This window comes from Lolium rigidum, chromosome 4 (assembly GCF_022539505.1).
Source record: "Lolium rigidum isolate FL_2022 chromosome 4, APGP_CSIRO_Lrig_0.1, whole genome shotgun sequence".
NCBI lineage: Eukaryota > Viridiplantae > Streptophyta > Magnoliopsida > Poales > Poaceae > Lolium > Lolium rigidum.
Window position 1 is genome coordinate 137462896 of NC_061511.1, and position 23761 is coordinate 137486656.

The 23761-nt window shown below is 42.4% G+C and overlaps 1 protein-coding gene across 1 annotated transcript; it reads left to right on the forward strand.

Annotated features, from left to right (window-relative positions):
• The first annotated feature begins 291 nt into the window (after nt 1–291).
• On the forward strand, nt 292–2323 carry LOC124649234 (SNAP25 homologous protein SNAP33-like). Its single transcript, XM_047188886.1, has 5 exons — nt 292–660; nt 727–823; nt 902–1029; nt 1105–1202; nt 2055–2323. Exons 1-5 carry the CDS (start codon nt 292–294, stop codon nt 2152–2154), a joined length of 792 nt encoding a protein of 263 aa, XP_047044842.1. The 3' UTR covers nt 2155–2323.
• Nucleotides 2324–23761: the final 21438 nt, after the last annotated feature.

Below are 23761 nucleotides of genomic sequence, written 5' to 3' on the forward strand. Positions count from 1 at the left end.
TTTTCACATGATTCCGTAGGCATAAATGTCCGTATTTTTTTACGTACTCCCTCCGTTCCACGAAGGTTGTCTGAGATTTTTCAAAATTTGACGATCTTCATGGGACGGAGGGAGTACCATATATTTCAATCATTGATGTTTCAGGTTTTTCGCTTTTTACTGCTCCCATTTTGAATCAGATTAGGGTTCACCACTTAGTCTCCAGTAAATACAGTCCTGATTACCTTACTCTAGTCTTCCTAGTACATTATACTCAGTAACTAATTCAAATTGTGACCACGAACAGGAAAGATGCCTGTGTCAGCTGTCGCAAAGCAACCGTCTTCTAAACCAAATCCATTCGATTCTGAATCAGATTCTGAATTTACCTCGAGACCTGCAAAAGCATCATCTTCCTATTCAGTTGATCCTGGCGCCAAGAGCCGGTACAAGAATGGCTTCCATGATTCACGCGGATTCGAAAACCAATCTGTGCAAGAACTGGAGAGCTACGCTGCGCACAAGGCCGAGGAGACCACTCAGAGAGTGAATGACTGCCTTCGGCTTGCTGAAAACATCAAGGAGAATGTTACCACCACTCTTATCACTTTGCATAGGCAGGGTGAACAGATCAACAGAACCCATGAAACAGCTGCAAACATTGATCAGGACCTTAGCAGGGTAAGCTCGAAGCCCGTAGTTCCGTTTGTTTTTATTGGTGTTTGAACTCCTGGTTTAACTTCTCAGAGCGAGACACTTCTAGGAAGCCTTGGAGGCTTCTTCTCAAAATCCTGGAAGCCAAAGAAAACTAGGCAAATAAAGGGACCAGTAATTATCACAAGAGGTTTGTACTTTCACTGGGCTCAGACCATGTTGAATTTCGGTGTTTTCTGCTCACTGACATTGTTACTTGGTGCAATAGAGGATTCCTTCAGAAGAAGGGCTAACCATTTAGAACAGAGAGAAAAATTAGGATTGTCTTCAAACCCTGGAGGGAATCTGAATCCTCAAAAATATCCTGATCCTACCAACGCCATGGAGAAGGTTCAGGTTTGTATTGACGTTAGGATTAATGCATCTTAAATTGGACCCTAGTGACTAATCAGGAACCATTCTATTTTGCAGGTGGAGAAAGATAAGCAAGACAGTGCCCTCTCTGATCTTAGTGATGTCTTGGGACAGCTCAAGGGCATGGCTCTCGATATGGGCTCAGAAATCGATAGGTATGTGTTTTATCGACTTTAGTTCACCATAACTTGCTTCATTAGTAAACAGAGATGATGATACAGCCTGAAAATCTCAATCAAGTGAAATAAAACATCAATTATGAAACTCTATATTACTCTCTTAGTTGTCCATGAGTTGGCCATGGACGTGTACAATTCTTTCCTTGTTTGTGTATCAAAGGATTTATAAGGAAAAAAATAGCGCGCTATAACAAAATAGCGTGGGTCTAAAAATACGCTATTAGCATGTTATAGCGTGCTATTAACGCGAATAGCGCGCTATAGCGCTGAAATATGTCTTGTTGCCTTTTAAGCGCTTAAAAGGCACAACTGTAGATTGCTGTCATCAAATGAGAACCGAATTGGTGTTTTTTATAAAGCAGTAAATAATGAATGCACTTGATTGTATGGTGTGTTTTGAGCTTACCTATATCCAATAAGTCAACAATCAATAGTGACAATATTTTGCTCATAGAATCCATGGACACGAAACTCTGGAATTAAGTTACAATAATGCAGTGGCTCAACCAAAACCTGAGAGCCTATATAATTTTGGATTTTTTTATGAAAGCAAGCATGCCATGATATTTCAACTAAATGGAAATATCATTTTTTGTTGTTTATCACTCGTACTGTCCATAGGGACAAATAAAAAAGGAAAACATTTCACCATAACTCTGTATTCCTACTTTCCTTTTACCAAGAAATCAACTAGTCCTCTTTTCATAGATAAAAGGAATATTTCAATCCGCAATGCACAACATAGCAATCCATTTCAACCGTTTTTTTTCTTTTTTGTGCCTGTGCATCCTGCTGAATGGTGTTGTACTCTTCATATTGGAATTACAGGCAAAACAAAGCGATGGATGGTCTACAAGATGATGTGGAGGAACTCAACTACAGGGTAAAGGGAGCCAACCAGCGTACACGCCGGTTGCTAGGGAAATAATATTGCCTTGAAAATGTGGGGGTGCATTCTTGGCACGTGACGTTGCTGGATCAAACATAGCTGCTGCAGCCTTTTTCTTTTGATGAATTACAGAAAACAAATATTTACAGACCTTTTACAAGACTACCATGATGAGGCCATGGCTCCCTTTAGTATATTTTTAGACTGTCAAACCTGCAACAGAAGATTTTATTTTCTATCATGATATTAAACGTGATATGAAAATATGCAACAAAATGAATGTAAATTCAGAACCACTTGTGTACTAACTCACGCATCGTTGCTATTCACGGAGGAAAACATATCAGGAGCATATATGGAGAAAATATGTTAGCACTTGGAGGAAATATGTTAGCACTTGGGCATATATACGCTTGGAGAGCCAATGTCTTATTCAGTGGCTAAGATTTCAGAATTGAGAATTGCAGTAGAAAATCTACACATAGGGAAATCAATCATGTTTACTTGGAAAACCTCTTAACTTGAGAAAAAAAAAACAATGGGCTGAAGCCATCCAAATCACTTTTCACTACTATCAAATGGGGATACAACTTGTTCTTCTCTAAAGAGCACTACAAGTCTCATGCATCAAGATACAAGCAGATCTTGGATGCAATGACAAAATTTAGGGGAATAGTTCCCACAACTCTTATGTTGTAAATTCTTTGTTTCGGTGAACGGCAGACATATAGATAAATTAGTTGCTAGTATACTGCAATTTCTGCACATGTGAGAGTTCATTTGGGCGTACCGTAACATGTTGCTTGACGTCTCACCTGCCCTCTTGATCATCTTCATTGGTTCACCGTTTCATGTGGTAGGGCTTGTGCCCAGCTTGTGCACATGTGGTAGCCACCCTCGTTGTCGTCAGCGGCATGGTGGTATTTCCGCGCGTCATGGTAGGCATTGTGCATGATTTCGTGGACGACGACGTGGTCATGGTAGGTGAGAGGTGGTAATCCATGGTGGTAGACACCCTCGTCGTTGGCGGATTTATGGTGGTATTTCCGTGCGTCGTCGTGGAAGGCCTCGTGCTTGGCTTGATGGACGGTGCGGTGGCGATGGTAGGTGAGAGGTGGGTATTCCATGGTGGTAGACACCCTTGTAGGCGGCGGCATTATGGTGGTATTTACACACGACATTGTGGAGGGCCTTGTGCCCGCTTTCATGGATAGCGAGGTGGTGATGGTAGGTGAGAGGTGGTAAACACCCCCGTCGTGGGCGACCTTATGGTGGTATTTCTGCATGCCATCATGGAAGGCCTTGTGCCCGCTTCATGGACCACGACGACGTGGTGATGGTACATGAGAGGTGAGAAGTGGTAACCCTTGTTGGCGATGTCATGGTGGTATTTCCGCGCCCCGCGTGGTATGTCGACATGGACAACGACAACATGGGGGTGTCCGGCTTCGTGGATGACGACATGGTGATGATTGTGCTAGGTGAGAGGTGACATGTAAGGTCACCATGTGGTAATTCCGTGTGCTGCCATGACTTATCAGCGAGGAAGACGGTGGCATGGTGGTGTCCCACGACATAATCATGATTGTGATAAGTGATAGGTAATGTAACCATTTGGCCAAGAGGTGACGCTAAGAAAATCATGCGAGCAACTAAACGTTGTGGCACCTGTGTACCCAGACACCCACTAATGCAACTCATGCTACCAAACAAAACGTCAAAAGTGGCCTAGACCTCGTTTTTCATAGCATCACCCCAAAAGGTAAATTGGAATACTCCTTTTTACGATTTCGCGGATGCCGTATATGTTCTTCCGAATAACGCAGCACCGCAAAACACGGTTTTGCTGTTTATGTACGTAATATCTCAGACTATACATGAAATAAAATCTCAATATATAGCAATATAAATCAAATTTATTGTTATTCCAACATCACACAATACAACAACAACCAAATTACAATAATTGTTCAAATAAAATGACTAAACAAAAAAAAATGGTCAAATGAGGAGAAAACAATAGTTTCACACAAATTGGGAATGAAACGATGAAAAAATAAACTAGCGGCCAAACAATTGTCGGTGATGCTTCACAAGATTATATGCCTGCTGCAAATGCTTGTCATTGTCCTAAATCTTCTTGTATGTCTCAAGGAATGTTTTAATCTGACTAAGATTTATGCCAGGTTTGTCAGGGCTGCCAACATTCAACATTGTCAAATTCAAAGGGGATGTCTATATCCCTCTCATCCTCGGTGATGATATTGTGCCCTCACGCTTGGCTGGCCCTCGAACATGTGCAAATCTAGGTTGCAAAACATCGAAAGCTCTCTCTATGTCCTTCCAAGCTGCTTTTTGCATTTTTTGCAAAGTAAGCTTCCATTTTGGTAGCGGGTTTGGCGATGGTTTTCACAAATGTGGACCATTTTGAATAGATCATGTCTGCCAGATAATACCCATGGTATATTAATGGCAGTTAATAATGAAGTTGCAAGGCGGTGTCTTACCATTGACAAGCTTACCAAAAAGAGGTAGTCTTTGCAGAACATGTCGTTTAAAGATCCTGGCAAGAAAAATAAATCATACCAAATCCAAAGATCCTCTGAGGCCACTGCTTCAAGCATATGTGATGATGGGCTGCTGGCCGCTATACTGTGCCATGCTCTAGCCGTTTTTCCACATGGAGTGCATACATTCGATGCTTCCAAGCATCCCTGACCATTCCTTGCCTCATTCATAGCCATCAACCTCTTTGTATCCTCCTCAGTAGGAGCACGGAGATACTTTTCTCAAAATATATAGATCATTGTCTTCGTAAAGAGGAGAACTGATTTGATTGACGCAATGCAAAGATACTTGTCTGTGTAATCGGCGGTAACTCCGTATGCGATTATCCTCAACGTTGCCGATATTTTTTGGTAGGGGTAAACCCAATGAGGCTGATGGCATTTCTCCGGCATGTGAAAAAATGGCATTTCGCCTTGCATGTCTTCATTATCTTGACGAACAGCTCTCGCCTCATCCGATAACATCTAGGGAAGAGATGTTCAGCACAGGTACGCACCTCGGCGAAGTAGTCACGCATCAACATCTCCTATCACATCGCTCGGTTCTGCGGGATGCAGAGCCAACGGATGGTTGATCCTTGCCTCTTCCACTTCCGGTTGGTTTCGTCGTGGAGGCTATGCACTGCCACCAGCAACAACAACATGGCTTCGATTTCATCGTTGTAGGATTCCCAATCGGAATCATCTAAGGAGGGCGAATCGGAACACGTATCCACCGAGGCGTTCCACACCAAACTCCAGTATTATGGCCAATACTCGCCGTGAAGATACTACTACAAGACATTTGCGCCTAAAGTCTCATTCCTTGCACAATGTTATTGGAGATCTAAAGAGCAAGGTGACTACCCGGAGACAACTAGCAAACTTTTGCGAGCACCATGCCTTTGTCTCCATGGTGGAACCACTCAAGGTAAACGATGAACTTGAAGATCCTGATTAGTTGATAGCAATGCAAGAGGAACTCAACAATTTCAAGAGGAATGATGTGTGGACTCTCATGAAGCGACCTGATCATCACCGCAACGTTATCGGCACCAAATGGGTCTTCAAGAACAAGCAAGATGAACATGGCATCGTCATCCGCAACAAAGCAAGATTGGTGGCACAAGGCTATTCTCAAGTAGAAGGCGTGGACTTTGGCGAAACTTTCGCAGCGAGGCTCGAGTCCATATGTATCCTTTTATTGCCGCTCACTATGGCTTCAAACTCCAACAAATGGACGTAAAGAGTGTTTTTCTTAATGGTCCTTTGCATGAGGAGGTGTATGTGAAGCAATCCCCGGGGTTCGAGGACCCCCATTTCCTGGACCATGTCTTCAAGCTTAATAAGGCTCTATATGGTCTCAAACAAGCTCCTCGAGCTTGGTATGAGCACCTAAAGGAATTGCTTGAAGACTGTGGTTTCGAAGTGGGGAAAATTGACCCCACTCTTTTTACTAAGAAACTCAACGGGGAGCTCTTCATATGCCAACTCTATGTAGATGACATCATATTTGGCTCAACTAACACAAAGTTTAATGATGATTTTGCCAAGCTGATGACAAATAGGTTTGAGATGTCAATGATGGGGGAACTCACGTACTTCCTTGGATTCAAGATCAAGCAAATGCGTCAAGGCACCTTCATCAATCGAGCAAATTACGTTCAAGACATGCTCAAGCGCTTTGATATGAAGGGGGCCAACGGTATAGGAACCCCAATGCACTTAAAGTGTCAACTCACCCTCGACGATATCGGCAAGGCGGTAGACCCCAAGCTCTACCGTTCGATGATAGGTTGGCTTCTTTACATTTGTGCTTCTCGTCCGGATATCATGTTAAGTGTTGGTAGGTGCGCACGGTTTCAAGAGAATCCAAAGGAAAGCCATATCATGGTGGTGAAGAGGATCTTTCGATATTTAGTTGATACCCCAAACTTCGGACTATGGTATCCAAGGGACACAGACTTCTCATTGGTTGGCATCACCGACTCGGATTGGGCGGGAGACAAGGTTGATAGGAAGTCTACATCCGGCGCGTGTCACTTCCTTGGGAGATCTTTGGTGTGTTGGTACTCGAAGAAGCAAAATTGTGTCTCCATCTCTACCGCGGAAGCCGAGTATGTTGCCGAGGCAAGTAGTTGTGCTCAAATCTTATGGATGAGGCAAACCTTGTGGGATTATGTACTTGAGTATAGCAAGGTCCCTCTTTTGTGTGATAATGAGAGCGCCAACAAGATCGCCTACAATCCGGTACTCCATGGCAAGACGAAGCACATTGAGATAAGGAATCACTTCATCCGGGATCACATTTCTTGAGGAGATATTGGCCTATCCTTCATTGGCACCAAGGAGTAATTGGCGGACATCTTCACAACGCCCTTGGATGAGAAGCGTTTCATTGAGTTGAGGCATGAGCTAAATTGTCAACACCCGAATTTTTAAGTCCAGATGCCTATTATATCATACATCGCAATCCCATGAAGATTGTTTTTGCGAGAATAATAGTTAAGTAGCATAGAGTCATCATTTATTACAACACATACTTGTCTTACAACAATGGATCACATGATCCAATATTACACAAATAGATTGTTCAACAACACCAATAAGTAGCGGAAGCAAAGTAGTAGTGGACTATCTATTCCACGAGTAACGCTTGACGTTAGAAGATGATCCTAGTTATCGTATACGTCCTGTTGTCCGTCGTCCTGATACTGTGGCTCCTCTTCATAGTCTGGCATTTGAATAGCCAGGGACACAGCCGTGAGTACTTTAAAGTACTCGCAAACTAATACCAAAGTAATTGCTTAACAACTTTAATAAGGGGTGCTAAGCTCTATGTTTATTTGCGTAAAGCCAAGTTTAGTTCATAAACATTTAGTAAAGACTCCTCATCTTAGCTAACTAACTCAAGTGGGAACATTAGTGTCATTCCCACAAATCAATTGTGATTCAAGTCAAATCACCTTTCAATTCATCATTCCTTTTTAAGACAAAAGTTCTGACAACGGAACAGTATGGCCTTTCCAATCGTCCGTAACCGTGGACACGGCTATTCGAATAGGTTTAACACTCTACAGAGGTTGTACTCTTGTGCCACAACTTTTGATTACATCCGTCGAGGATAACCCCGAATCATCGTAACTCAGTACGCGGATCATCAACCTTAACCTTTCACTTATATACCCTAGTATAGGCACCACTCCCCATGAGCTTGGCCTCCCGGTGAAAACCAACCGTCAACCCGGAACCGCACGGGGCTTGGGTCGTACATTCACCTCATATTCACATCATTTCACTTTTAACGGAGGCAGCCTCGGCGTAACCCCTATGATGCTTGTTTAGAGGGAACCCATACTAAGACACACAAATTTCCAGTTAAGCCCTACCCATAATCAGGTATTGTGGGGGTACTTGTATAATTGGAAAGGTATCGCATTCAAACCCAATCATCAGTTTTCATCAAAATTCACCAAGTCATTCATGTCACCTTCATCTTCAAAACCTTTCAAAGTCATTTCACATGTTCCCATCTAGAGTAGTCAATTTTATTTAGTTAGCACTAGCCACTAATCATGAGGGGTGCTATCTAGCTTTGATTAGCTCTAAGCTAAACTTGAGTGCTCTTATTCTACTCTAGACCAAGTGAATCATGAATCAAAAATAAGCTTTAAAATACAATAAGCAAAATAATTGCAAGGTAAAAACATGGGATATGTTGATTAAACATAAAGTAAAGAGTGATGGTGCCTTGCTCTTGTAGAGCTTTGCACATGGTGCTTTGCAAGAGTGTTAGCTTGCCTTGAGCAGGGTAGTGGTCAAAGTTTTCCTCCTCCTCCTGGGGAGTAGCCTTCCTCCTCTTGATATTCCTCGTTACTAGCGTCTATATACGAATACGAGGTACACAATCACCAAACCAAACTTATATGCTAGACTAAACACACCAAAGATTCACACAAAACTATTCTAGCATCACCTCATTCATAGCATGGTGATTTACTTCGTTTTCCTACTTACGAGAAAAATAATTTCCTCTCATTACAATTATTGGTTTGGTTTGCTATTTACTTCTTTGGAGAAAATGATTTCCTCTCATTAAATCCTATTAAGATTTAATATCCTCAAATAATATTAAGGTATGAAATATAGGTTGACCAAGGTCAACATTTCATATCTATTGTGTGGGAGTATAAATTTAAATGAGGTGCTACACCTCATGCATTTTAAGAGTAACATAGTAATGATTTAAAATCACTAAGTAATATAATAAGAGGTTCATTAGACTAAGGTCATTACCTCTTATTGAATCACTTAGGATCAAGATTTAAATGAGAGAGAAGCTCTCATACCATTTAAAGAATTTGAAATATAAGATTTAAATGCACTAGAAATGGCTCCATAGCCATTATTTTGATCTAGTCCATGATCATACAAACAACTTGCTTATCTTTTTCCATAATCAATTAGAGGACATCAATTGTGATTTATGAGAGTTGTAATCAACTCAAAATCAATTATGGTTGAATTTTAAATAAAGTTTCAATTTGTAAAAGTCCCTGACTTGTCATTTTTATCATTTGAAAACTACTGTGAAATTGGGGGTGAGACCAGTGGCATTGTGTAGCTAATTTCATGGGCTTTCTAGAGATATAAAGTTTGCTAGATTTGGTGCAGTAGATTCAAATTTATTCAAATTTGAATTTGACATCAGTATTGGATTTTCAGCTAAACGAAATAAACGAGATTTGAATTATTGGGCCGCGCGGGAAAAGCCTACGGGCCCAAACGAATTAAACAGAGAAACTCAGCCCAGCAACGCATCTCGTGCGATTGGGCCGTCTGACGAGGTGGGCTCCACTCGTCAGCGTCTCTTAACGCAGCGAAGCGGTACACGCTCGGTGGATCGTTGGATTAGGAAGCAGATCAACGGCGCACAGACATCGTCGTCTCCGACGAGATGTCGTGGCTCCGCCGGTGAGCCTAGGGGGTCGGAGGGCCTACCAGGGCTCCGGCGGTCGGCGGCGAGGTTCGCGGCAAGGTTGGCGAGGGTGCTGAAGCGTCTGGTACAGGCAGCAGCGACGGGGGAGGCTCCAATCAACGGCGGCAACCTTCGGGTACTGGCGGCCTTGAGCTTGCAATTCCGGCGACTCCGGCGAGGATTGGATGAACTATTGGTGCAAGGAGAAGCAGGGAAGGGAGGTGAGTCGAATGGTGTGAATGGTTGAGTTGAGGGAGTACCCTATTTATAGGATGGAGAGGGGTGCCGCGGGTGCTGTGAGAGGTCGCCCATGGCGCGGCCGTTCTGAGGCGTGAAGGGGCAAGGCGAGTGATACGTCCAAAACGTATCTACTTTCCCGAACACTTTTGCTATTGTTTTGCCTCTAATTTGTGTATTTTGGATGCAACTAACACGGACTAACGCTGTTTTCAGCAGAACTGTTCTGGTGTCTCGTTTTTGTGCAGAAATCCAACTTTCAGGAAAAACCTCGGAATTTATGCGGAAGGTCCTATTTTCACAGAATACTTACGGAGCCAGAAGGGCGAGCCAGGTGGGGGCCCGAGGGCCCCACACACTAGGCCGGCGCGGCCAAGGAGGGGCCCGCGCGGCCCTAGTGTGTGGCGGCCTCGGCCGGCCCCCGACGCCCTCCTTCGGACTACTTACCGCCTTCGACCTAAAAACGCACGGGGAGAAGTCAAAGTCACCAGAAACCCTCCAGAACGCCGCCACATCGCGAAACTCCGTCTTGGGAGCCAGAAGTCTTCGTTCTGGCACTCCGCCGGGACGGGGAATTGGAGGAGATCATCGCCACCATCACCACCGACGCCTCTCCATCGACCAACCATGTTTCCCCCATCCATGTGTGAGTAATTCCCCCGCTGTAGGCTGAAGGGGATGGTAGGGATTGGATGAGATTGGTCATGTAATAGTATAAGATTGTTGGGGCATAGTGCCTAGTGTCCGTAATTGGTACTTTGATGATATTGTTGCAACTTGTTATGCTTAATGCTTGTCACTAGGGCTCGAGTGCCATGATCTCAGATCTGAACATGTTATTATTTCATCATGATATTCATTGTTTATGGTCTTACCCGCAAGTTGTATACACATGTCGCTGTCCGGAACCAATGGCCCCGAAGTGACGAAATCGGGACAACCGGAGGGGATGGTAGTGATGTGAGGATCACATGTGTTCACGGAGTGTTAATGCTTTGCTCCGGTACTCTATTAAAAGGAGTACCTTAATATCCGATAGATTCCCTTGAGGCCCGGCTGCCACCGGCTGGTAGGACAAAAGATGTTGTGCAAGTTTCTCATTGCGAGCACGTACGACTATAATTGGAACACATGCCTAATGATTGCTTTGTACTTGGACACCGTTTTATTATTATCTGCAAATGCCCTGCTTGATTGTTACATGAGTTTCTCTCATCCATGCAACGCCCGTTATCCGTCCCCGTGCCTACAGTATTTTAATCCTGCTGTTTACTATAATCACTACTGCTGTCTCTGTTACTCTGCTGTTGTTATTTCACTACTGCTACCGCTATAAAACTCGTTACTACTCGATAAACTCTTGCGAGCAAGTCTGTTTCCAGGTGCAGCTGAATTGACAACTCCGCTGTTAAGGCTTTCAAGTATTCTTTGTCTCCCCTTGTGTCGAATCAATAAATTGGGTTTTACTACCCGCGAAGACTCCTGCGATCCCCTATACTTGTGGGTTATCAAGACTCGTTTTCAAGCGCTCGTTGCCGGGGAGCATAGCTTTATTTGGAAGTTCACTTGGATTGATATTGTTCGCTGCAAATTCTCCATCATGGGTAAAACTCGCGACCCTAAAGTCGCCATATTACCATCCACTACAAGAAAAGGTACAACTCTGAGTACCTCTGCTGCTCTTGATTCACCATCCGTGATTGATAAACTTGTTTCACCACCACATGCTTCACATGCTGGTACTTCTGCTAGATCTGAAAATTCTTATAATATTGATGATGCTTCTGCTGTGCTTGATGATAGTGGTTCATTGGGATCTTTTCTAGATGCTACAATTGCTAGGTCTAGGCAAATTGAAAATACTGAAACTCCTAATGCTACTACACCTGTTAATTCACCTGAACTTGATTATTCTAGTGATGATCCCGATGAAGATTATGTGGAGCTTAATGATGATTTTATTAATAGATGCAATGCTACTGCTGATGCAAGCAAAATTAAAAAGTTTCTCACACAATATACTTGTTAGACATAAGTTATCTCCCGATCCTAAATTTGCCACATCTCCTATATGCATTAAGGATAAAGATTATGATTTTTCTCTTGATCTATCTCATATAGCTATTGTAGAGAAAGCACCCTTTTGTGGTACTGAAAAAGAAAGTGTTGTAGAACACATGATTGAACTTTCTTCTATGAGTAGCTTGTTTTCTGATGATGTCAAGATGCGTACTTATTTTGTCGCTAAATTTTTTCCTTTCTCATTAAAGGATGATGCTAAAACTTGGTAGAATAATTTGCCTCCTGGTTCTATTAAAAGTCCAACTGATTTGCGTGATGTTTTCTTTCGAAAATACTTTCCTGCTAGTGCTCAACATGTTGCTTTACAGAAAATTTATAGATTTGACCAGGGAGATGAAGAGAAACTGCCTGAGGCTTGGGCAAGATTTTGTTCTCTTATCGAGCTCGACCTGGACATGATTTAGAAAAGAATGATCTACTTGATATATTTTATAGTGGACTAACCATTGAGTCTAGGGCATATTTGGATAGTTGTGCTGGTTGTGTTTTCGGGAAAAGAACTCCAGACGAAGCTGAAGAATTATTGGCTAAAATAGGCCGGAATCATGATGATTGGACTACGCCTGAACCAGTTCCAACGCCAATATTGAAGAAGAGGGGTTTAATTAAATTGAATGATGAAGATATGAGGGAAGCCAAGAAGTCTCTCAAGGAGAAAGGTATTAAATCCGAAGATGTGAAGAATCTACCTCCCATAGAAGATATATGTGAGATAATTCCCCCTTCATCCATGATTGAGGTAAACTCCCTTCGCCGCTTTACTAGGGAAGATATTCAGTATTCAAAACCTCCTGCGCAATGCTTAGATGAGTTTGATAATTATATTGTTAAGCAAGAAAATTTTAATATGAGAGTAGAGAATCATCTAATGGAAAATTCTCAAGCTATTAGCAATTTGCATGATATTGTGGAGAGAACCTCCAATGATGCTAAGATGCTTGTTAAATAGTTTCAAATGGTTCAAACTCAAATTGATCAACTCACTAAAGTGCAAAATGACTTATTAAAAAATAATTCTAAAGAGAAACATGCTTATGAAGTAACAACTAGAGGTGGTGTCTCTACCCAGGATCCTCTATATCCCGAAGGGCATCCCAAAAGAATTGAACAAGATTCTCAATGCATTGAACCTAGTGCTCCTTCTAAGAAAAAGAAGAAGAAACATAAAAATGTTGTAGAATCCTCTCGAACTCGTTAATGATCCTAATAGTATTTCTATTTCGATGCTGAAACTGAAAGTGGTAATGAACATGATAATAATAATGGTAATGATAAGAATGATGTTTCTGATAAAGAAGAAGTTGAAGATGAACCTGAGAAGCAAGATAAAAATAAAAAGTATACTAAAGAAGATTTTTTTTTTGACACGCAAGACTGTGAGGCAAAAGCCCCACAGCAATTTTCTTTTATTTAACTCTCAAAAAATAGTCCAGTCTTATGTACAAAAAAGAAAGAAACTATACAAAAGGGCTCTAAGGCAGAGCCCTAATCCAAGATAAAAGTCTATCCTTATGCTTCAATTTAATCCTATATTGCAGTAAAGATATATCATGAATGAACTTTGCCTTCCACTTAATGAAAGAGCTTTCCTCGGCACTGAAAATTTTCCCATTCCTGATCAGCCAGATATTCCAACAGGCCAGAATAATAACTTCCATAAAGAAAGGCTGAGCAAAACTTCTCCTGGCCTTATTCAACAATACTTGCATATTATCATCACCCTCCCAGTCAATCTGAAGATAGCTCCATATTCTCGAGCTAAAGGTACACTCAAAAAACAGGTGTATCCGGTCCTCAAAATTTCTCCCAGGGCACAACACACAATGCTCATCTTCAGTCACTTTCCAATGTCTCCTCTTCAACAAATCTCTTGTGTTCAATCTGTCTGACAGAAGTAACCAAGCAAAGACCTTATGCTTCATCACACAGCTAGACTTCCAAAGCCATTTGTACACACTAGGCACCTGAATATGTTTATGTATGTGACTATAAAAATTAGCTGAGGAATAGCTATCTCCCCAACAATAGGCCCACAGATCTTTCTCCTGTGTCAAAGGGTTATTCTGCATCAAAAGCTTGAGTTGCTCTAGTTCCTGGTAAGCTTGAGGAGACAAAGGTAAATAAAACAGAGATGCAATGTCCTCCTCCTGATAAACCTTTGAAACTGAATGATTGGGGAACAAGGCATAAGAAAATAATCTGGGATATCTCTGACACAGTGGCACAGATGAACCATTCACCTTCCAATTATCAGACCGTAAGAGCATAGTATCCCCCAGCACCATGAGTTATAACAGCCACACCCCTGTAATTATCAACATGCTTCATAACATCCCTCCACCAAAAGGATCCACATAGTTTCTCCTCATGAGGTATTTTCCCTTCATAATATGCAGACCATACCAGATTCACCCATGGCAACTCCCTTTTATTATAGAACTTATCTAGAAACTTCAGCAACAAAGCAGCATTTTGCTTCTGGAAATTTATTATTCCTAGTCCACCCTTTAACTTTGGCTTACAAACCATATCCCATGCAGCCAAAGATTGCTTAGGCACCCCATCTTTATCCCTCCACAAGCACTGCCTCAAAATTCTATCCAACTGATTTGTCAGCCCCACTGGCAGTTGCAATGAACACAGAAAATGCAAAGGCATGGAAGCTAAGGCAGAATTGATTAACTGCAAACGAGCTCCTTGTGACAAAAAACTTGAGCTAGAAGTCAATTTTCTCTCCAAACGGCATACTAAAGGGGATAATTCAGTAATAGTTGGCTTGGTAGTACCCACAGGTAAACCTAGGTAAGTAAAAGGCATCTTACCTATTTGACAGTCAAACACAGCAGCTAATTCCTGCAACAAATCATCTGGCACATTGATGGGCAACATTTGAGACTTGTCAAAATTAATCTTCAAGCCAGTAGACATAGAGAACTTCATTAGAACCTCCTTTATCAACATTAACTGGTCTTTGTCAGCAGGAAGTATCAACAAAGTATCATCAGCATATTGTACAATAGGAAAGTCTGGATCATTAGTGATAATTGGTAGGGACAACAATCCTTGCACCACTAAGTCATTTAGCACTGACTGTAACAGATCAGAGCCAAATAAATAAAGGAGTGGTGATATTGGATCACCCTGCCTAACCCCCCTTTTACACTCAAACTGCTTTCCAGGGATTCCATTCAATAGAATAGATGAAGTCCCAGTGGATAAAATGATTCTAGCCCAATTAATCCATTTGGTATTAAAACCCTTATGCTGCATCACTTGCAAGATTGCCTCATGTTCAATAGTGTCAAATGCCTTAGCAAAGTCCAGCTTAAGTAGAATAATTGGCTTCTTAGATGCATGGCATAGGAACAAATATTCAAAAGACCATGCCAAACAATCCTGTATGGATCTACTTCTCAGGAACCCATATTGATTCTTATGAATACATGTCAGGATCTTATCTTGCAATCTGTTGGCAGCCAATTTTGTTAAAAATTTGACACACACACTAGTTAAAGAAATGGGTCTAAAATCATTGACTTGCACAGGAGCTTGCTTTTTTGGAACCAAGGTGATCAAAGATCCATTGATATTCCTCAACTCGTATGGTCTCATCATGAAAATCAGCAGCTAACTTATAAAAGTCCTGCTTAATAATGGGCCAAGCATGTTTTCGTGAAAAGACCATTAAACCCATCAGGCCCTGGAGCTCTATCCACCGGCATATTCTTAATAACCTCATCCATTTCCTTCTCCTCAAAAGGTCTAGTTAACTCATGCAATCCATCCACCACCCGTAAAATTCTAGGTAGGTCAAACTCGCATAGATATAGGCTCGTATCTACCCATTCTATCTTTGTATTCCCTCCAAAGCAAACCAGCCATACCCCGATGATCTGTTACCTCATTTCCATCCACATCTCTTAGCATAGCAATAACATTCCTCCTATATCTTTCTGTTGCCATTGCATGAAAAAACTTTGTGTTATCTTCACCCTGCCGTATCCAACGTATGGTGCACCTTTTCTTCCAATAATTACACTCAGCCAGGAGCAACCCATCCAAATGAACCTTCACCACATTTCTGAAATTGAATTCCATTACATATAATGGTCTCTCGCTCTTCTAATGAGTCCAAGGTTAGTATGACATCATTACAGCTTTTTATTAGCTGCTTTAACTTAGCCAAACCGACATGCCATTTTTTCAATTCATGCCTCAAAGTTTTCAGCTTGTCAGCCAATATGGCAGAACTATAACTCTTCATGGACCCTTTATCCCATGAATTTTTGACACACTCCATAAACCCTGGCATGCTAACCCAATAATTATCAAATCTGAATATTGAAGCTTTGGGTATATCAGTGTCCACATTCAATACACATGGCACATGATCAGATCCAATTTTGGCCAAAGGAAGCACCATAGTATTAGGATAGTCAGATATCCAATTAGCACTAGTAAAAAACCAATCCAACTGTTCCAGGAGTGGATCCTTTTGCATATTAGACCAAGTGTAAACTCTCCCTTTTATAGGCAATTCCAAGAGACCTAAATGCCCAATTATTTCATTAAATAGAAACATGTCATTGACATCACCACCAGGTTTATTCCTATTATCTTGAGATCTCATGAAATTAAAATCCCCCAGAATAATCCAGTTATCATCAGCAGGGATTTGAAGATTATACAGCCATGACACAAAATTATCTCTTTCTGCACCTTGACAAGGCCCATAAACACACACCAGACTCCAAGAATTATTATTATGTTTTGAGGTGAAATTAACCTGCACACCATATTTCACAGATTGCACTAGTAATCCTGAGAAGACAGAGGAATTCCAAATGATGATAATACCCCCAGAAGCTCCCACCGAGGGTGAGTACACAAAATTATCAAATCTCTTTGGGCAGAATTTCCTAATCAGCTTCCAATCAAAAGATTCACATTTTGTTTCTTGCAGGCATATAATATCACATTCACTTTCCTCAATTTTAGCTCTTACTTCCCTTTGTCTGTTCTCGCAGTTTAACCCACGTACATTCCAACAGAAAATACGCCATTTTCTTCGAGATAACTTATTCATGGACAGCAAAAGGGAGGAACAAACAAAACTGACACATAATGTCAATCACATAGCACACAAACAACCCAGAAAAGGTAGCCTCATTACTGACAGAAATATGAAGGTCTTTAACAAAAGTACCAGAGCACACACACCACCCCTGACAGGCAACCACATTACTGATAGTAGAAACCAAAGCTTTAACAAAAGCCAAACCCAGCACCCACACAAGGCCCCACACCAGGCCCCACAGCACACTCCCCAGGCTGGATCCCTTTTGCACACCAAAAGCAGTACATGAAGCCCACCAGAGAACCCCTATAAAAACCATGCCCCACAGCTTATTCATCATCAGGTCTCTTCTTCTTCTCCTTCCCAGGTGCAGCTTCAAGCTGCTCCTTGCTCAACTTATCAGCTGCAATTCCCAGAGCATGCCCTACTCTTTGAAGCACTACAAGAGGGATGGCAGGCACCTGTGCTTGACTCTCACTATCATGTGCTTGTGATGCCTCCTCCTGCCCTTGAGACTGATCTGTTTCATCCTGAGCCATTAACAGGTTCCTTTCCCTAGACTTCTTCTTTATCTTTGGCTGCACAGCTAATATAGGGGCAGGCCTATATCCATCAGCCTTAAGGCAACTCCTAGTGAATCTTCTTTCAGTTGACTGGACTAATTGTGTAGCTGATTTCTTCTTAGACCTACTCTTGGTAGGCACAGACTTGGATTGTATAGGGGTCAGCTCTCCTAAATCTTCTATCTGGTCATCATTCCCTCCACTAGACCAAGAGAGGCTCCATTGCTGCTGTGCACACACCTTCCTTCTATCCTTTCTCTGAAACTGAACAGCTGATAGAGCAATACCAGACAGCTTAGTCAGAAATCCAAAAGGGGCCCTTTTAATTATCTCTGGGATAACTCTGCTGCACAAAGAGGGCAAAACTAATTGAAAAGCACTTGCACACAGCATCTCAGGAGGTAAGACAGGCCCAAACACTGTCTGAACCATCCCAATATTCAACTCATTATATAGGACTTGCATGTTATTGTTGTGCTGCTCGTGGTCGGATCTCCATCATATTAACGGAAGAAGCTGGAGCTATCCGAAAGATTGAGGACCATGGATTCCCGCATCTCCCGCAACACTTCTTGGGCCTCTTGCTCTTCTATCTCCTGGTCCACCACCTGGTCCACTTGATGCCATCCTCCCTGCTGGCCCAGACCAGCTGCTTGTTCACCTTGCATGCCTTGCCCCAAGTTCTCCACCGCATCCCATCCAATCTCTGGGAATTGAGGGTTGACAAACATGTTATTGTTGTGCTGTTGCAATTCTCCTGGGAAGGGATGAGGATTCCCATCAGGAGGCATCTGGTCTTCATCAGCAGGCAAGGCATCAGCGAAGTCAGCTGACAAGATGTACACAGGGGCTGTCCAGGACTCCTTGACCCCTCCAACTGTCGCAAACTTGTTAAAAACCACATCACGAGGTACCATCTGGGGAGAGGGAAAGGATGCATAAACCAGCACTCTATCCTTGACCGGATCATGACTATTCCAAGTGTGAAACTGGCCAAAAGTAGCAACGACATGTGCAATGTCATAGTCATTGCGATAATCTGGGTGCACCCCAAGCATCATCAACCATCCACAACGGAATCCTAAGGTTGCGCGATGATTCTCGCGGAGCCTCCCCGACATGCACAAATCTAAGCATCCTATTCCGAATCTGGTATTGTCCATGCTCGAACCGGTGCGTTGACAGAATTTGGACTACTCAGCTCATAGAGGCCCACACCAAACAAACTAGGCCGAGAAGTTACCACATTACGCTGCAGCGGCCCGATGAGGAAGTCACGCACTTGTTCTCTCCACAGAGCCAATGCCGCCGGCGGTGGCGTCGGTTCGACAAGAGCTATGCAGTAGGAAAGGTGCCGCGCCGGAGGATCTTGCGCGGGGAAGTAGAAAGTGCGCGGCAGCCGAGTTGGGCCTCCATCGATGATCTCATGACCCCATGGCAGCCATGGAGTTGGATCAACCTCAAAAACCGCCATCGCCTGGGAGGAAGGAGCCGGAGCAGCCGAGACAGAGGAGGGAATAGATTTAATGTGCTCGCGTGGTTGCTGTAAGGACTCCACAGGGTTATTAAACAAAGAAGAAGCCGAACCGGCAACTCCTGATAAGTGCACTTCCTTATCAATCATAGTACTTGGTGTCGTGTTGGATTGTATTTTCTTTGGGACCCAAACCTTCCCATTTGATCGTGCAGCTAGGCAATTTTTCCTGACATGCCCATAAGCATAGCACGACCTGCATCTCACCTCATTGATACAATCTTTAGTAAGATGACCCATATTAAGACATTTACCACAAGACCACACTTTATAAGCCATATCATCAATCATATTTTCAAAATCATCCATCTCTCCCTGCTTATTGCCTGGTGGCTCTTCCTTATCAGCAGTGGAGGGTTCCTGCTCAACCACAGCACGTTGCTGTTTAAAAGGAAAAGGATTCACAGCTGCAAAAGTTATACTTGGCTCAGATGTAGTCACAAATTCCTCAGAATGAGCCTTTTCTTTATCCCTTACTATCTTTGGGTCCTGATAACCCAAGCAAGCCTCATAGTCAATGGAGGAAGCAAAAGACAGTTTCTTTCCCAGTCCAGAAGACTTCCCCAAAATTGACTTGGACGTACGTTTTTGTAGAGCAGCTAGACCATGTTGCAAGATTTTCCTCGAGGGACTAACCAGAGTCCACTCCTCATCACATTCTTTTTGCCATCGCTGGAATTCCCACCTCCAATTAGGTCCACCACGACCCCAAAGGTGAAAAAAACATTTGAATTGTGCACACGAGAACTTTCTCAACTTCAGGATATGAAAGCCAACTTCTTTAGAAGATACACAAAATGAGAAAACTCTATCCCGTATCATAGATACCTTTAGCTGTCCACAAAACCCACCAATAACTGCCTCCAAGGCTATACCCACCAAATCCTCTTCCATTTTGAAAGTAGCTCGTCCAAAAGAAACCACCATGATAAAATTAGCATTTCTAGCTCTAGGATGAACCTCTTTATTGAATTTAGACAGAATATCCTTAGCAAAATTAATGCCATGAGAGAAGTCCAATCCCTTAAAAAGAGATGCCTGCACAGAACTAGCCGAGGAAGAAGTATCATGATTAACATTTCCATTAGCATTTGCTTGCGTAAGAAGAGGCACCACTGGATCAGAGCTGCAGACTTCATGATGAGTATTATTAAGAACCCTCTCAGACGTGATCAAATCCACAGCCAGGCCAGATTTAATGAGTTTGCCCATTCGGACCACTTGATTTGAAAAATGAATTTTCGCCCCCGCATGGAACATATCCCTAGACGATAGTCGTTGACATCCAATAGGTGCACTTTTGGCATTAAACAATCTCAGAAAATTATCCTTGGACAAACTCAAAGAACCATCATAAGCTTTCATACGTCCTCGATCGAGATCGTTAATCGTGGAATAAGAAACTTTCCACAACTTCACCAAATCAGAGAGATCTTGGGCAGTAGACTTTTCTATGATCAGATCATCCCCAGATCCATTGACAGGGGGGAGAGAATGCAGTGATCCACAAAAGCATGAAATATAGAGAATTCCACGACAGATCCCTCATCCAGCACATCCTCCTCCTTTCTCAGAAACTTACCAATGATGGGGGTGCCTTCCGCATCAACCAACACGATCCATCGCTTGGCTGGCCAGACATGCAACTCACCATCCAGCAGATTACGAACACCAGAATCTATGTCGTCCACCGACATGTAGGACACATTCCAGATCCATGCAGGAGAAGACATGGCGAGAGACGAAGGAGGGACCGTTTACCTTGGTGCAGGGAGAGAGGGGAACCGATTGATCGGATCAGAGAGATCAGATCACCGAAGACCCTCCGGCAATCACCGTCGGCAAGGTCTAGGGTTTAGGAGCGTCAGTCGCCACGTCGCCCACCATCCTCAACGCGTTTCATTGCTCGCCTCGGCCTAAGGATGTTAAAGAAACATGGTAATGAAAGGGAACCTTGGGTGCAAAAGCAAATGCCTTTTCCTGATAAGAAACTAAAATCAAAGGAAGAAGAACACTATAATAAATTTTGTGATTGGATGAAACCTTTATTCTTGCAAATCCCTTTGATCGATGCTATTAAATTGCCTCCTTATTCAAAGTATATGAAAGATATTGTTACTAACAAAAGGAAAATCCCCAATGAGGAAATTTCCACTATGCTTGCTAATTACTCTTTCAATGGCAAAGTTCCAAAGAAGTTGGGCGACCCGTGTATACCTACTATTCCTTGTTCTATTAAGAATAATTATGTTAAAACTGCTCTATGTGACTTGGGAGCCGGTGTTAGTGTTATGCCTTTTTCTCTTTATAAGAGACTTTACTTAGATAAGTTGATACCTACTGATATATCTTTGCAAATGGCTGATAAATCTACTCCTATTCCTGTTGGTATATGTGAGGATGTTCCTGTTCAAGTTACTAATAACTGCTTGATATTAACTGATTTTGTTCTGTTGGAAATGCCTCGAAGATGATAATATGTCTATTATTCTTGGGAGACCTTTTCTTAACACCGCAGGGGCTGTTATTGATTGCAATAAAGGAAAGGTTACTTTCAATGTTGATGATAGGGAGCACACCGTCTATTTCCCCAAGAGGATTGATAAAGTATGTGGAGTTAATATTATTTCTAATGTGAGAACTATCAAAGTTGGAACTATCGATTGTCCTATATATGAGCCTAAAGAAGGATATCAAAATCTTATGATTGGATCCATCTCAATACAATTCAAGGTAACATGATTGATTTGAGGTTTATTTTTTCTTATGCTATGTAAAACTTATTTGGTGGCAAGACTTGATCAACCTTGTTAACAAATACTTTTTATATGCATAGAGGAGGTAAACAACATCTCTTTCTTCCTCCACTTGTTCTACTTGCTGTAGCACTTTTGTTTTGTAAAGTTTCTTAGTTAATTAGAGATTTCAAAATTTTGCTGGCCAGCAATAATAAACTTAATACCGAGAAATGTGCATTTTTCAAAGTTTTCAAAAATTCACAAAAATTATACCGTTGGTCCTATTTTTCGAAAATGCACCCGGGAGCACCTGGGGATGACCAGTGGGGCACCCCAGGGTGGCACCCCACAGGCCGGCGCGGCCAGCAAGGGGGGCGCGCCACCCTGGTGTGTGGGTCCCCCTTTGCCCCACTTCAGCATCTCTTCCTCCCACACTCTTCTCTCTCCCGAAAAAATCGACACCAACTTTCTCTCACTCGCGTTTTTGCTCAAGAGCTCCAGATTTCTCGATCTCTTTGCTCAGCCCAGATTTCTGTCTGAGATTTGGCACATTTGCTCTTCGGTATGTGACTCCTTCGATTATCCAAGTAGAATTTTGTTTGGTGGAGTATATCTTGAATATTTTGCTGCTGTAGGTAACATGTTTAGTGAGCTTGCATGCTTGTTCTAAGTGATAGAAACTAGTTTTGATGCATGATTAGTACTCTAGCAAGTTCCTATGATAGTTTCCCTCAATTATATGTCACCAAATCAAATTTTATAATGTTTGTTGAAAAATTTCAGAAAAGGAAGATGGATAATTGTAACTTTGGAGAAGTGTTTGAAAGAGAGACAACAAGCACGGGGAGGCCCTCTAGGTCATCCACCCGATTCAGGCCATCCTATAATGAGGACCTCATCGCACCAAGCTTCGCACCCGAAGAGGACAATGGAGTCCCTAATGCTGCATCCTTCCCATGTTATGACTTTTTGAGAAATGCAGGATTGTTGGATGATTTCTTGATCCTCGTCGGTAAGGCAGGTTTAACCACCTATGTGGGAGATGAGAGTGAGCAATACTATACGCTCACTAAAATCTTTGTGGAGAGCTTCAAATTCAACAATAAGCACTTTCGCCCGACCGTAGAATTTAAGATCTATGGTAAGCCTATTACTATGAAGTTAGAGAATTTTTGTGCTGCATTGGGTATTGTCCATGTAGGTACAGCAAGGAAGATCGAGGACAACCCCAGGGAATTGTTGGAGCTCTATCGAGGGATCACCAATGATGATTGTCGCACCATTCAGCGTGGCAAGATAAGAAACATTCAACTCCCCGCCATTAAGTATTTCGCTTATTACATTGGTACTAGCATTCTTGGTAGGGAGAACACTAGTAACATATCTAGCTATCACCTTGGTTTCTTAATTGCTGCACTCACCGGGGACACGCCTTATCATCTTGGTGCTCTTGTTGCTCGCCGCTTGTCTAACAAGGGGCCTATATTTGGAGGAATTATTGCTTCGCGCGTTTTAGCATATTTAGAGCTTCCTCTTGACCCTACTGATGTAAAAATAACTCCTATGAGGCTCGATATTGCTGCTATGAAGAGTGAAAGTATAGAGATGGTAAACCTAGAGGGGGGGTGAATAGGTTTCTACAGATTTTAATTCTTTCTTTGCAATATTAGGCTTTGCGGAATATAAAGGTTAGCCTAATGCAAGCTAGGTGAAGCAACCTATATGAAGATACAACTATCTCGAGCACGAAGGCTCTCTCAGGCAGTTTAAATCACAAGTAAGGAGTTCGGTTAGAGATAACCGATAGCACGCGGAGACGAGGATGTATTCCCGTGTTCCCTTGCTTTGCAACAAGGTACGTCACGTTTGGAGGGGTGGAGGTCCCACGAAG